This window comes from Lampris incognitus, chromosome 2 (genome assembly GCF_029633865.1).
Source record: "Lampris incognitus isolate fLamInc1 chromosome 2, fLamInc1.hap2, whole genome shotgun sequence".
Lineage (NCBI taxonomy): Eukaryota > Metazoa > Chordata > Actinopteri > Lampriformes > Lampridae > Lampris > Lampris incognitus.
In genome coordinates, this window is record NC_079212.1 from 41,341,722 (window position 1) to 41,358,293 (window position 16,572).

A 16,572-nucleotide genomic window follows, 5' to 3' on the forward strand; every position below is an offset into this window, starting at 1 on the left:
GACCTGGTTAACGTAGCTAGATTTCTGCAGAAAAAACCTGATTGCTTGGCGACGTAGGCCTTAATCGGGTTTCTTTACGTACTTTAAGTTTTTGCATGTGCATGGCAAGGACTGTGAACAGGGAAAGTAACCCATCAGCAGATGAAGAGAAAATCACATTTAACATGGCGAGCAGCAGCAGTGAGACCAAAAAGCCAGCCTTTCCGGGGTGATCCAGAAACAATGCCTACATCAAAGCTAATGAAGGGCACAATATTTTGTGTGCAGTATAATTCACTATACTGTCTCCTATTGACAAGAATCATTTGCAGTACCAAAGTGGTTGCTAAGGTTGTGATTTGCAAGTGGAACTATACTAGAGAGAATGAAAACTTCACAATCTGTGGTATGTGGTCTATCTTTGTTTACAGTGGCACGCCTCAGATCCTGTTTCACGCATGATCCCTCTGCAGTGGGTAAAGAATACAGGGAACTGATCAATCACATGTAAAATGGGGTTTTAGAGTAATCAGACCATTGCAACACATGTAGTCATGTTAACTGATTTCCTGCCTGAACCAGCTTGCTCACAGCAATTTGGGTTTTTTTTGTGTGCATGTAAACATCTTGATGCAAAACCAAACAATTACGTGAGTATTGTTTCAAACAAGCTACTCTTAACTTTAAGTAGTCAATAAGTCAGGTCAAAGAATGGCTTGAAGTATTCAGTATCTTGATCTGCTCACACCTGAGGAGGGCATTGGAATGTGAATGGTTTCTGTACGAGGACACCTCTTATTTTTTTATCATAACCCTATTCAGGACTGTATTATTATGATTTAGGATCATTTATTCTAAAATGTCGTAAATTTTTATCATTATATTTTCAAGATACATAGATTCTGTATTGTCTTACCTGATGAAATTTGTTGCCACAGCAACAAAGACTAAATGCTGAAACCACATGTTTTATACATAATCTCTGCAGTTATCTATTTGAGAAAGGATACATCCAGAAATTCCCTGGAAATATTCTGAACCGTAACATTCTTGACCACTTTGTCACCTACAAACAGAAAATATTACAAGCATAATAAATACCAAGAGGAAATGTGAACACATGGAAATGTTTACTCTTACTGTAGAGAAACCTCGACGGTTCCTCTAAATGAGGAATCTCCAAGCTGTTAAAATGACTGACCCACTGCCACTTGATTGAAGTTGATGGTGGTCTGTCCATTGCCTGATGTAACCACTAGAGGGGGCTGTACGGCAGGACAATGCAGCTCCAAGTAAAGCGTATTGAGGGGACTAGAGAGACAGGACAAACTATGACACAATGCTGGTGAGAGAAGGCATGGCAAAATTGGGTGATTCTTAAAAGGTGAGTGAGCTGTATCTGCTTTAAATGATTAATCTACGTCACATGATGAATTATGTACTAGGTCCTTGTGGCTAAACAAGTGACAGGGTTATGCATTTCAAACAGGTCAAAAACCCAATTATGTTGACATGGCTTGATAACAGAGCATTCATCTTCACACTACTGCACGCCACACATCTTTACTTAAATCCATGGTGGACGAATGGACTTGCACTGCAAACATGATGCTAGTTCCATACAGCATGAAATGCAAATAAACATGAAGAGTAAATAAACAGAACTTTGATTATTCAAGAGGCTCGGTGCATCCTTGTATTTTAAACCCTATGTGGAGTTTCACAGAAAAGAAAAAGAAAAAGGTCTTGATTTTGGTTTGATGTACGATTTGCTTGTAGTCACTGTTACAAAACTATAAATGGGGTCACTTGCCAAAATGGTTGGACAAGGCTGCATTAGATGGTGAGATCAGAACTTGAATTTTTCCTCTTTTTTTTTAACAATGGTCAGATTTGTTTCAGAACATTGTTGAACTCACTATTTCTGTACTGGATCTAATAAAATCCCAGACTGAGAGAGACCAAACACACTTGATTGTTTGACATGAAAGGCTGTGTTGTGTGTAGCTGCGTCGAGTCTGTTGGGACATTAGACTTTACCTCCATGATGGCTTAGCCTGCCGGTCCTCTGGCGGCGGGTCTTCATCTGACACAAAGCAGGGGATGGTGTAGCGGCTGTAGCGCTGGGTGAATGAGTAGAGCAGAGAGGCCCTGCCTTCCTCGTACGCCTCTGACCTGAGAGTTAAACAGACAGCACTGCATAGCACATGAACAAACTCTATTCAAATGCCCTGGCACATGTAATCAATATTACATGCAGCAAACCAGACATGTATGATTGATGTCAAAAATACTCAGCTATACCCCATGAGATCATAACATGTGTGGTCTAATCACTGCAGCTTAAATGAAATAGAAATACTGATGAAATTACTTAAGCACTGGGGGAGAAGTGAGCGTACCACTAACAGCGGTGCTTCTGCTGGCTTTTACAATCAACTTCTGCCCAACTTCCTTGGAGAATGTAGATCACTTTTCAACACAGGGATGCTTATAGGGAGGGATGTGTAAGATGGTGCCTTAAGATTATGAAGATAATTCATCTTGTGGCACGCTGATATTTTGGCAATGAAATATTTAGTAATGAATGTCTAGTTATCTAGAATTCATACATATAATGGGAGATAATGCAAGAAATGATGTTGGCGATGGGACACCTTAATATTTTGTTCAAACGTAGAAGTTCAGTGAAAAATACAACACACGATTACTCTTTTAAGTCCATGCAGTAGCCGACCAGAGGTAACACGCTACATCTTTTATCACAGTTCAATTTATGGTGGGATAACACATGTAATATGTCGATATTTCACCTGTTTTATCTTTATCCGTTCTGATAGTGAATGAGCTAAATCCCCCCCCCCCCGCCAAAAAAAATTCAATTTGCTCTTTCTTCACATCCATTTCAAAATTTGAGGATGAGAAGTTAAGAGGTCATTCACTTTGGAGCTTGTCCACATACACCTTTTGAAAAGTGACAGAGGCAAAAGAAAACAAAAAAAATTCAGCCTCTTACCCTGGCTGTATGTCTGCAGGATTGGTGAATGTGAGGAGCTTCTCATTCCCGAGGCTGGCGGCCCCCTCTTGGTTGTTTGGATTCAGAGCCTGCCTTTCTTGGGGCTGGGGTGGGGGCACTTTCTTTCTTTTGCTGGGCTCACCTTGCATCTCTGTTTTAGTCTGACACCACACACAAACACTTATTTACATGAAGTCATAGCTATAATCAACACATCCAGACTAGATGAGTTTGGTTAAGTTGGGAACCATATGGTAAGGAAGACTCTGACTAGACCAAACACACTGCACGTTCAGAGAAAGTGTGTCCAAACACCATATGTGGTGGCCCCATGGCGGCCACCACAAAAGCAGTTTCAAATGTGTAGTGTAGGTGGTGTTTCAAGACACTGTGTACAGTCCTGGGAAATATAGGAAAAGTTGTCTCAAAATGTTCATATAATTCTTTGAAATGCAATATGGAGAGGGCAGCACGGTGGCACAGTGGTTAGCATGGTCGCCTCACAGCGAGAAGGTCCTGGGTTCAAGCCCCAGGGTAGTCCAACCTTGGGAGTCATCCTGGGTCGTCCTCTGTGTGGAGTTTGCATGTTCTCCCTGTGTCTACGTGGGGTTTCTCCAGGTGCTGCGGTTTCCTCCCATAGTCCAAAGACATGTAGGTCAGGCGAATCGGCCATACTAAATTGTCCCTAGGTATGAATGTGTGTGTGTGTGTGTGTGTGTGTGTGTGTGTGTGTGTGTGTGTGTGTGTGTGTGTGTGTGTGTGTGTGTGTGTGTGTGTGTGTGTGTGTGTGTGTGTGTGTGTGTGTGGTTATGTGTATGTGTGTCAGCCCTGTGATGGCTTGGCGGCCGGTCCAGGGTGTCTCCCCACCTGCCGCCCAATGACTGCTGGGATAAGCACCAGCATCCCTGTGACTGACAGCTGCTGATATGACCATCCAAAGGAGTTGAATCAAGTGCGACTGGACTTGGTATATATCCGTGAAGACATTTCGCCTCTCATCCAAGAGGCTTCCTCAGTTCGTGCCTTTCTGACTAGACCAAGCTAGTCTGACTGGCTGGTGATGAGACTCAGAATTTATCCTCTAGGAGTCATTGTCAGAGCTATTGATATGCGTGGCTCTTTGTGATCCGATGTTTACCAACGCCCGTCGCTAACAGAGCCATAGATATGAGCGGCTCTTTTGTGTACCGATGTTTGGTCCCGCCCATCGGACGCGCCCATATCTATGGCTCTGTTAGCGACGGGCGTTGGTAAACATCGGATCACAAAGAGCCACGCATATCAATAGCTCTGACAACGACTCCTAGAGGATAAATATCTGAGTCTCATCACCAGCCAGTCAGACTAGCTTGGTCTAGTCAGAAAGGCACGAACTGAGGAAGCCTCTTGGATGAGAGGCGAAATGTCTTCACGGATATATACCAAGTCCAGTTGCACTTGATTCAACTCCTTTGGATAACCATGACCTGGATGAATGAGAACATTCACAGACATGCTGATTGACAGCTGATGATTGCATGAAACAGCTTGTACTGTCTATTAAAGAATTACTTGAATCACTGGATTATTTTGCTCTTTGTTTGTTGAGCACTTTCTCTACCGTTGACGGTTTCATTTAATGAAGTTATATATATATCACATTGTATTCATTGTATACCAGTGTCTGTCCTTGTGTAGTTGATAAGGCCGTCACTTTTTTTGCTTGTTGTCTTTATACTTCATCAAGAACTGAAAAAGAACTGCACATAACCCAGGCACAAGATGCATCTCTTTAAACTAGTGCTCTTCACAGAGAAAACCCAATGATCAAAAGTCGGCAGACAGTGTAGTGGTGTTGACCGCTGCCTTCTATCTCTGCAAGTTGAGGATCAAATCCCACCAACATTTTCTCCCCTGTCTCACCCCTCTTCCTTATCAGTCCTCACGCTATCTCAGCAAAGGAGCAATATGTATTGAAGAACACTGTCCTCTCAATTAAAAAAAAAAATCAACCAATCAGAAGGATGTACGACTGTTTTGAATAAAACAGGGCCATTCCCTCCTCACTTTAAAGCATAAATAAAATAAAATAAATTATTGCGTTCTTTTAATCCTCCTTTTTTGGTTCTGAATTGATTGGCCACTGTGCGAATAACAGTGATAGTGTAGTAAAACACTAAATACTGAGGTAGCTCCCTGTACTCTCCTTTGGGGTCTTGAGTTATCATATGAGGCATTTCATGACACAAGTGTTTTGAAATGCCTCCACAAAAAAAACCCCAAGTAAAAACATCCACCAAACATCACTTCCTGTGTTTGAAGGGCTTCGGTGCACAAACTGTCGTTCTCAGAGCCAGATAACAGGTGTTTTGACACACTTCCTTCTTAACGGTGTGACCACACTTTAAGATAAGAACACTGTTAGTCCAGCCTCTCACCCTGTGTTCAGTGTCTTGTCTTAACTCAACGCCGCTCCTCTCCAGTTCCTCCTGTCGGACAAACTGAGTGTGGTGCAGGAGACGCGCCGCCTCCTCCCTGATCTCCTGCTCTGATAGTCTGGGTCTGAACATCACCTGGACCAGGCATCTCTGGATAAGGAGAGAGATTGTGGACAAATTTAAAATATGAGGTGAATATTGTGATATATTTTTTCACACAAAATGTATGTCCTTTAACCATTAGTGAAGATAAACGATAGATTTAGAAATAGATTAAAAAGGGTAAAACTTCAAGGCATCAAAGGAATACGAATAAGAGACTTTTCATGACAACAAATCTATACACCAATGAATATAGGAGGTAACTGAAACAATGGTAATGATGCTGTCAGCCTGAGCTCCTCACTTGATTAATTTTTAGAGCCTAGTGGTGCATCAAGTAGGTGTTGGGGCCCCTTTAAACCAAAACTTACTCTGAAGTGCTGCTAAAAGAGGTTAAGTGTTAACTTTAATGAGAGCAGGCTCTATGCAATGAATTACTTCCAAACCCAGACTGGAGTACTGCAAAAATGGTCTTTTGACTCTGAGGGGTGCTGTCTGAAACACTGGGCCCCCTGATGGGACGCCACAGTGGATCTACCCAGCCTGAGACATTGATCTCAGCTCAGTTTCATCACCCAAATGTCTCTAAATTATTTTTATCTATGTTTTTTTGGAATGACTCAGCATCTACATATTGCTCAACAAACGCTATGCTTCACTGGTGGTATTACATCATCTCAACATGTGCTCGGAGTACGAGGTGCAAGTGTGAACTGCAGACTGTGCAGTTTTATGAGGTGTCTAGCAGAGTTCCTACCCACACTACAGAGGTGGCTGTTGTGAAGTGATATAGCTGTGAGTCAGTGTGAGCTGATAGCTGTAATTACTGTTTTCATTAGCGATCATAAAGCTGATACTCTTTATTCTGTATAAGACCACACACTGGGGGACGGAGGTGGTCTTCCATAAGGTCACACCATGCATTCCTCTATTACTTGACTACAAGTGAGTTAACATTCTTACCACTCAAAATCATGCTTACTGCAAATCAGCTTTGATCATTAATGCTTTGTTGCAAAATGATGCGATATAGATATAGCCATACAAATAACACAGTAGGAATCCTGATATTTTATTACTTGCAATTCTCTTCATTTTGAGAGTTAGAATTGATTCAAGTAACTCAAATGAATTACTGTGACTATGAATATACTAATGTTTGTGTTAAAACAAACGATTAGTAATGTGTGATAGATGCTGAGTAAGAATATTTCTGGATCCTGCCTAATTAAAATCAGAACAAGAGCAACAGACAATTTTTTAAAACAGTTTCCCCATAGTAAAGGATGTCTCCCCACCTCTCCAGGCAGCAGTCGTCCTGCAGAGGGTCTGATGGTGATCCCAGAGTCCTCGGGGTCAGTGAAGGAGAACAATCTGGCTCCTTCAGGGGCTTCGGCCTCTCTGCCCACCCGAGTCACTGCGTGGCTAGACTGGTTACGGCAAGTGAGGGAGTGTATCAGATAGAACACAGTGATGGCGTGGCCTCCTACCCCCGTGGCCCCAAACTGTATCAGGGAGTGGGACAGCTGCACTGGAGGGTGGATGCCCACTCCTCGGCATGAGAGGGGGAAATCTCTGATGATATAGCAACAGAATGAAATGGTGAGATTGGTAAAACCTTCTTTGGACAATAGCATCGACACATTTTGAGGATATACATCACATTCTACAGCCCATACTAATAAAATGCTGTTACATTTATCTCTACCAAATACAGATATTATGAAATGTCATATTGGCAGTTCAAAGATTACCTATTGATTCCAGATTTGCAGTTGAGCCGAAAGAGGTAATCTTTAGCCTTCTTGGGACTGAATATCAGATCGATCTCCAGGAACTCTAGTGGGAGCAGAGTGCCAAAGCCATCATTGGGCTGGACCTCAATGAACTACAGAGAAAACAGCAATATAAAAGAAAAAAGTTGTAGAGCTTGAATGTGCAGTGAGTTTGTTCAAAAGAAATAATTCATCTCAACAGAGGTAAATTAGATGGGATAACCAGACATAGGAAAGGATTTGAATAACTGAGAGAAACAAATTAATGGCATATTGCAGGGCAGGAGAGTAATACAGTGCCCCAAAAACTGAATAATCTGAAAATTTTGAAAAACAAAAACAAAACAAAAAACAAAACAAAACAGGGTAGCACTTTTTGTTACAGCTTGGTAATAACACAGTAATAGTGGGGTAATAGTTTGAAAATAAATAGGTAATAATTAAGTAATTCCATGTAATTACCAAATAATAACCAGGTAATAGCTTGATATTAACAATGGGTATAATCCCCTCCTTTTCTCCCAAATTGTACCTGGATATGGGTTCAGGCCTATACAGAACAGCAACAGGGATAGTGGATCGCCCTGGTATATGCCAAATTTGATGGTTACCTTTGTGATTGTCTTTGAGTTGGCCTCTACTGTTGTTTTCCACTGCCGCACTGAGCTCTTGATGAAGGCTATTAGTGTCCTGTTGGCTTTGTATAGTTCCAATCACTCCAGTAACCATGTGTGGGACATTGAATTGTAGACTTTCTTGTAGTCAATCCAGGCTATGCTCAGGTTGGTCTGTCTGGTCTTAAGAGTCTTGGGTGACTGCTCTATCAACTAGCAGCTGATGCTTTGACCCTCTGGTGTTGTTCCCAATTCCTTTCTGAGTTTCACTCGTGTGTGTGTGTTTTATATATATATATATGTGTGTGTGTGTGTGTGTGTGTGTGTGTGTGTGTGTGTGTGTGTGTGTGTGTGTGTGTGTGTGTAAAACACCTGCCTAATGTTATGTAGGTCTCCCTTGTGCCACCAAAACAGCTCTGACCTGTCGAGGCATGGACTCCACAAGACCTGTGAAGATGTCCTCTGGTATCTGGCACCAAGACGTTAGCAGCAGATCCTTTAAGTCCTGTAAGTTGCAAGGAGGGGCCTCCATGGATCGAACTTGTTTTTCTAGTGCATCCCACGGATGTTCGATTGGATTGAGGGAATTTGGAGGCCAAGGCAACACCTTGAACTCTTCGTCATGTTCCTCAAACCATTCCTGAACAATTTTTGCAGTGTAGCAGGGTGCATTATCCTGCTGAAAGAGGTTACTACCATCAGGGAATACCGTTGCCATGAAGGGGTGTACTTGGTCTTCTTTAGGTAGGTGGTACGTGTCAATAGGTAGGGCCCAAGGTTTCCCAGCAGAACACTGCCTAGAGCATCACACTGCCTTCGCTGGCTTGTCGTCTTCCCACAGTGAATCCTGGTGTTATCACTTCCCCAGGGGAAACAACGCACACACACCTGGCCATCCACATGATGTAAAAGAAAATGTGATTCATCAGATCAGTCCACCTTCTTCAATTGCTCCATGGTCCAGTTCTGATGCTCACGTGACCACTGTAGATGCTTTCGGCGGTGGACAGGGGTCATCGTGGGCACTCTGACTGGTCTGCAGCTACGCAGCCCCATACGCAGCAAGCTGTGATGCACTGTGTGTTCTGACACCTGCCTATCATAGCCAGTATTAAGTTTTTCAGTGATTTGAGCTACAGTAGCTCTTCGGACCAGACTGGGGGGGGGGGGGGGGGGCTACACAATATTAGGCAGGCAGTTTTAATGTTTTGGCTGAGCAGTGTATAAAGAGAGAGATACAGATATAAATACTACTTATTTTCCTTTGCGTCTTTTCCTTAATCTTTGTCAGAAAATGTTCACACCTATTAGTGTAGATGGAAATAAGAGGAACAAGGGGAGACAAATGCCTAGCACACAGCGCTTTCACATAACTGGAACTGTTGAGACTTTATAACCGTGTCAATAAAAAACCCTTTCATCAGACATCTCGTATACCTAAGTGTCAGTTCTGACAGCAACACTTCAGTTTTGGATTTTGCTCTTTTTTGTTCTTTTTAAATCTTTTTTTACATGGGCACATCTCAATGTGATGATAGCACCTAATCTGCTGTTCCTTTGATTCTTTCAAATCGTTTTTCTTATTTATACGTACATTCAATTATTTTTACACAGATATCCTTGGGTGGCATTTTGAGTTATTAATGATGCTAAGTAACTGGCATTCAGTTTGTCAATAAGTGGAATTCAACACTCAAGGCATATGTGTAACAATTTTTGGTATTTAAGAACATTTTGTGAATCTGAAGTGGGTGTCTGACAGATTTCATGTAAGAACATATTTTAGAGACAATTGAGAGAATGTTCTTGTGCTAGGCTCATTATACTATTGCTAAAGGGAAAGAAATGTACAATGTGCAGTGTCTCTTTCCCCCACAAATAATGATACTTGGAAACAGATCTGTTCTGTTTTGAGCAGTTAGCCTATACACTTGAATTGCCCGACCATTGAAATTGTCTTAACATCCAAATGTTGATGTTCAAGCGAACTTAAAAACTCTACCTCTGGAAGTCCTATGAAGCCGAAGTCCTGGGGCAGCAGGGAGAGGTTGGTAAGGCGGACGCTGGTCTTGACAGACTGGTAAATGGAACAGTAGCCAAAGTCTACCTCATTGCAATCAAACTGCAGGTCAGAGGAGGTGACGACTGCATGCACTGTGAAGGGCACAGGCCTCATCTAAAAACATAGCAACAAGATGTGAGAGGTCTTTATAAATCCTTCACCGACTTTTTGTGGGAGACATTCCACAATCAGTGAACTAATTCACTTTATCAATGAACAAATTCACCATAGTATGTACTATATAGCACATATTTTAAGTATACTGCATTAAAATCTTCAGAGCATAGAATAATATAGTATAAATTGCCAGGATGTATAATTTCTTCACAGAAAATTATTTTTTTTCCCTCTCTTTTTCTCCCCAATGTACCCAGCCAATTACCCCACTCTTCCGAGCTGTCCCGGTCACTGCTCCACCCCCTCTGCCGATCCAGGGAGGGCTGCAGACTACCACATGTCTCCTCCAATACATGTGAAGTTGCCAGCTGCTTCCTTTCACCTGACAGTGAGGAATTTCGCCAAGGGGATGTAGCACGTGGGAGGATCGTGCTATTCCCCCCCAGACCCCCCCGAACAGGTGCCCCAAGCAACCAGAGGAGGCGCTAGTGCAGTGACTAGGACACATACACACATCTGGCTTCCCACCCGCAGACATGGCCAATTGTGTCTGTAGGGACGTCCGACCAAGCCGGAGGTAACACGGGGATTCGAACCAGCAATCCCAGTGTTGGTAGGCAACAGAATAGACTGCCACGCTACCCAGACACCCCAGAAAATTCTAATATGGATCAATGACACTATTCCAGAAGAAAATGGTGACTTTCCATTTTTACCATGGAGACAGGTTTTGTGAGCCATGTTCACTTGTCACTTCAGCTGGTGGACCGAGGATAGTGCAATACATTTACAACGCATACTAAATGCATTTCAATTAATGGATGGTAACTACTAAACTGTATATAGTGCTGTTACTACGCAGTGTATTCTATTAATATGTTGTACATGGCAGAGTATCTGGACGCACGTTCAAAGGATCTATGGACAAGAATTTCCTCCCTATGACAACTGGTCCAGAAGTTACTGGTCAAAAAGTAACACTGAGAATTTGAATCTATTTGCCAAGCTTGGCAGCTGTAGCTCTTACAGTTTCTGAGATCCAAATACTTTTACAGCAGAAAAAGAAGAACAATCTTAACAATCCCAAGGGAGCCCCAGCACCTAGGGAACTTGTACAGTTGCTGTTCAGAATTAGTAAATCATATTCATCTTTAGTAAGGTAAATTAATTAGGTCATCATATGCTATGCACCTACACGTAAAAACATGTGAGATGAAGCGGCATTGGTGTTAGTTAACATCTTGAGCCAGACTGGGTGCAGCAGATGAGCTTGTTTATCAGTCAAGCACTCTGCACCACTACTTTCCTGGCTGGTGTGCTGTCTGTTGACCATAAAAATGTGTGTGTGTGTGTGTGTGTGTGTTGTGTGTGTGTGTGTGCACACGCGCATATGGTCAAGTGTGTTTGAGGGCGTGCTCACACATGTGCGCATGTGTGCTCTAGTGCCAGGAGCTTGGGGCTTTGGGCTTACAGGCAACAGCTTTGGGGCGCCACAGGAGCATCCTGGCCAGGCATTGGTTTCTTTTTCACATCTCTACTTCTTCCAAATCCTCTCTTCTCCCCGCCCTCGTGAAGATGGGGGCTGGGGACTGGGTAGAGGTGGGGAAGAAGGTGATAATTTGGCAGGAGGAGCATGTCCACTGGCCAGATTTGGGTTCGCAATGAGAGCTGGCATAAATGTGGCGCCAAGTTTCCAGAGAGTTGATCTGTATATTTTGATAAAGGTTACTGCTATTTAGCTGAAGAAATACATTTATAATTCACTTCAAGTGATTGTTGACTGTCTACACATGAACGATAAAGGCTTTAACATTTAACTGAAAATGATCCCTGGCTAAATTATTAGTTTGATTAGGTTTTCTGTAAAGGGTGTAAAAACAAAGGACACATACAAGAAGCGGATCTATCTGTGGACACAGCTCCAGCAGACACACAATGTCTGAAACCAGAAAACAACATATACTTCCCAGATTAGTTTTCTGAGACATTTTCAGTCAAACAGTGTGGAATAACCTTTATGCTTGGCTCATTAGCGTCCGTGGAGTAACTGGGCCTTGGGGGTGGGAGATAATTTTAGCTTTTTACCAGCAAAATAGGTTACAACCTTCAGCGCCTTCACATTTGTAGGACACACACTCTCCTGTATCATTGAATAAGAGCAGTGTTTTCTCTCATGTGAAAGACACGTACATACACTGTATACGGCTTTCGGCACACTACACACCTGGTCAGCGACTTGCACTGTCATAGGGACCTCCAAAACTCCAGTGTCTCTGTCAAAAAACCTCTTTGCATCCTCAGACAACATGCAGCTGTAAAGGAGAATAAATAGCCACGTGTGAGATGACAAATAAATGCAAATGAGCTTTCACCTTGAAAGATTCGCCAGCCTACTTCATGTTGTGAAGTGATAGCACAGGTTTGGTTTGGTTTATTCCACTGCCATTCCCACAATGGCCGTCTTAAGAGTTATCTTATAATTCTGCGACAAACTTCAGTTCAGCACCATGAAGAAAAAAATGCAGAGAGGGTTATTTAGAGGGCTCTTAACTGGTTCCATAAATCAGACATCGTAGCCAAAAGCTATGGGCAGCCCTTAAGCTGCACAGCGAAATATAAACAAAGTCTGAAGACTCTTTATATGACTTACGCCCATGACCGCAGGGGGGGGAGGAGTGTGATGGGGAGTGTACCGCTGTATCACTGTAGGCTGTTGCTATGGCGATATTAAACCTAAGTACAATTCAGAGACCCAGTAGCCATGCACGGGCCTATGTAAAACAATAGACCATCAATAGCCTCAGTGAGAAGAGCTTCTCTTGTGAGAATTTGTGTGCGTGGTGTGTGTGCATATATATTCAACACATGCTTATTAAAGCATATAAACAACAGTCAAAGGTCAGTTTGAAGTAGAGACTGGAGCTGAGATTCATCCCACTCCTTTAGCTCCTTTTCTCTCCTTCTGCCTCCCTATACAGACCTGCTCAAATTTGTTGGTACCCTTACAGATCATTGAAATAACACTTCAGTCCTCTTGAAAAACAATGAAATTAAAAGCTATTTTGTCATGTATACCCACATGCCTTTGGTATGTCATAGAATAAAGCAAAGAAGCTGTGAAAAGAGATGGAAATGGCCTGGATACATTCAATGGTACCCCTTAGAAGATAGTAAATAATTGGATTATAGTGATATTTCAAACTAATTAGTTTCTTTAATTAGTAGTACACATTTCTCCAATGTTATAATCAGTCATTCAGCCTATTTAAATGGAGACAAGTAGTCACTGTGGTGTTTGGTATCATCATGTACACCACACTGATGGACCAGAGAAAGCAAAGGAGAGAGTTGTCTGAGGAGACCAGACAGAAAATAATAGACAAGCGTGGTAAAGGTAAAAGCTACAAGACCATATCCAAGCTGCCTGAAGTTCCACATATTATTAAGACATTTAAGGTCCATGGAACTGTAGCCAACCTCCCTGGGCATGGCCGCAGGAGGAAAATCGACCCCAGATTGAACAGAGAGTGTGAATGGTAGAAAAAGAACCAAAGATAACTGCCAAAGAGATACAAGCTGAACTCCAAGGTGCAGGCACATAAGTTTCTGATCGCGCCATCCGTTGCTTTTTGGCTGAAAGTAGACTCCATGGAAGAAGACCCAGGAGTGCTCCACTTTCTTTTTTTGGACCCCCCCCCCACTTTTCTCCCCAGTTGTATCCAGCCAATTACCCCACTCTTTCCGGCCTTCCCGGTCGCTGCTCCACCCCCTCTGCCAGTCAGGGGAGGGCTGCAGACTACCACATGCCTCCTCCGATACATGTGGAGTCGCCAGCTGCCTCTTTTCACCTGACAGTGAGGAGTTTCACCAGGGGGACATAGCACATGGGAGGATCACACTATTCCTCCCAGTGCCCCCCCCCCCCCCCCCCGACCAGAGGAGGTGCTAGTACAGTGACCAGGACAAATACTCACATCCGGCTTCCCACCCGCAGACACGGCCAATTGTGTTTGTAGAGACGCCCGACCAAGCCGGAGGCAACACGGGGATTCAAACCGGGATCTCTTTATTGGTAGGCAATGGAATAGACTGCCATGCCACCCAGACACCCAGGACTCCACTTTTGAAAGAAAAAATATAAAAAAGCCAGACTGGAATTTGCTAAAGTGCATACTGGCAAGCCACAATCCTTCTGGTACAATGTCCTTTGGACAGATGAGTCAAAACTGGAGCTATTTGATGAGTCACATCAGCTCTCTGTTCACAGATGAAAAAAATGAAGCTTTCAAAGAAAGGAACACCATACCTTCAGTGAAACATGGAAGAGGCTCCATTATGTTTTGGGGTTTCTTTGCTGTGCTTGGCACAGGGTGCCTTGAATCGGTGCAGGGCACAATGAAATCTCAAGACTATCAAGGCATTCTGGAGAGAAACGTACTGCCCAGTGTCAGAAAGCTCTTTCTCAGTTGCAAGTCATGGGTCCTCCAACAGGGTAATGAACCAAAACACACAGGTAAAAGCACCCAAGAATGGGTAAGAATGAAACATTGAACTATTCTGGAGTGGCCTTCGATGAGCTCTGTTCTGAATCCTATCAAACATCTATGGAAAGATCTGAAACTGGCAGTCTGGAGAAAGCACCCATCAAACTGAGACAGCTGGAGCAGTTTGCTCAGGAATAGTGGGCCAAAATACTTGTTAACAGGTGTAGAATTGAGAGCGCCAGAAAAAATTTGATCAGGATCATGTTTGTTGGCTATCTAGGTTTGCACAAACATGGAATTTGACTCTGGTTTCGTGGCTTTCTCGGTGTACTTAACATTTGATTGCAGTGATTGCCTCTAAAGGTTGTGCAACAAAATATTAGGTTAAGGGTTCCATCATTTTTGTCCATGGCATTTTCGTTTGTTTTATTATTATTATTATTTAGACATCAAAACAGTTTTTTTCCGCAGGCTGTCATTCAAATGAAGGCCTAACACTGTCAAATAAACCCAACCATTTTGTATATACTGTACATTGTACATGTACTGGTACGCTCCGTCATGTCCATCTACCTCAGGCATGTATGTAAGTAACCTGCTAACATCTATTTCAGCATCTCTGATATATTCTCTGCACCATTGCACTTTATCGCCTCTTATTTCATCTGTATACAGTCAATCCTTGTGTATATATCTGAGGATTGTTGTGTTGTAGTGTTGTTATTCTATGTTAAGTACACTGAGAGAGCCATGAAATCAGTCAAATTCCATGTGCAAACTTACATGGCCAATAAACACGATTCTGATTTCTATGAAATATGGCATGAACAATGGTAAATGCCAATTGCTTTTGTCAGTTTCAAGTTATTTCAGAGAAAATTGTACATTCTTCGTTTTTTGGGTTTTTTTTTTGGAGGGTTTGCCAACAAATTTGAGCACATATGTCCCTCTCTTGTAATTTCCTTATTCTTTATCATTATGTGCTTTTCTTTCATATCTCCTTCATATCATATGTCTTCCTGTCTCTCTTCCTCTCATACTGTAAACGTTCCCTGGAAGCATGGGAGCTAATGCTGCAAACGTCAGTAGTTTTAAGGCATTTAGAAAGGGCTTTTCAGATATCAGTGTTTTTCAAAGCTCTGGAACCGAAGCTCACTTTTACTAAATCTCTGTTAGGTTGACAGAACAGAGGTCCTTCATATTCCGCTGTCAACCAGCTTTTCTCCTATCCACCAATTATGATTAAACTTGAGTGCAGAAAGGTTAAACTGAATAAATGTCAGATCTCAGTATCCCCATTAACAGACGGCAGTCATGGAAAGAGGAGTTTTTTTTTTTTCCACTGCTGTCCTGGAAGACCTTGACCAGTGAGGGCAGAGGAAGTATTTAAGGAAGCACTCTTTGTCTGCTAATAGAATCACTGCTGGAGAGTCACTCTTGAATTAGCTTGGCAGGATGGAGTGGAAAAGCCTCGTGGGACATCGCAAGGCCCATATGCTAGGGAGAAATTTATGGATTGATGTGGTTTCAAATTTGTTGGAGCCTTGCAGAGACTGCTTCCCGAGTCCCTTTTCTCTGGAGCCAGAGTATCCATGGACTCATCAAAGTCATTCTCCTTTATAGCCTTTAATGACAATTCTGAGATCATTTCTTTTTTGTTGTTGTTATTTTTCCTAAATTTTCTCCCCAATTGTACTTGGCCAATTACTCCACTCTTCCGAGTCATCCCGGTCGCTGCACCACCACCTCTGTTGATCCAGGGAGGGCTGCAGACTACCACATGTCTCCTCTGATACATGTGGAGTCGCCAGCCACTTCTTTTCACCTGACAGTGAGGAGTTTCATCAGGGGGACGTAGCGCGTGGGAGGATCACGCTATTCCCCCCAGCCTCCCCCCGAACAGGCGCCCCGACCGACCAGAGGAGGCACTTAGTGCAGCGACCATGACACATACCCACATCTGGCTTCCCACCCGCAGACACGGCCAATTGTATCTGTAGGGACGC

At 42.9% G+C, this 16,572-nt stretch overlaps 1 protein-coding gene across 1 annotated transcript in view; it reads right to left on the reverse strand.

Moving 5' to 3' along the window:
• The window catches only part of cfap74 (cilia and flagella associated protein 74), a 75,604-nt gene that overhangs the window by 19,958 nt on the left and 39,074 nt on the right, over nt 1-16,572 (reverse strand). Inside the window, exons 20-28 of the mRNA XM_056299770.1 lie at nt 12,307-12,394; nt 9,906-10,079; nt 7,269-7,402; nt 6,813-7,089; nt 5,413-5,562; nt 2,996-3,156; nt 2,020-2,154; nt 1,181-1,290; nt 990-1,045 (exon numbers count right to left, since the gene is read on the reverse strand). Coding sequence (XP_056155745.1) covers nt 990-1,045; nt 1,181-1,290; nt 2,020-2,154; nt 2,996-3,156; nt 5,413-5,562; nt 6,813-7,089; nt 7,269-7,402; nt 9,906-10,079; nt 12,307-12,394 — 1,285 coding nt within the window. The remainder of the gene's footprint in view (nt 1-989; nt 1,046-1,180; nt 1,291-2,019; nt 2,155-2,995; nt 3,157-5,412; nt 5,563-6,812; nt 7,090-7,268; nt 7,403-9,905; nt 10,080-12,306; nt 12,395-16,572) is intronic.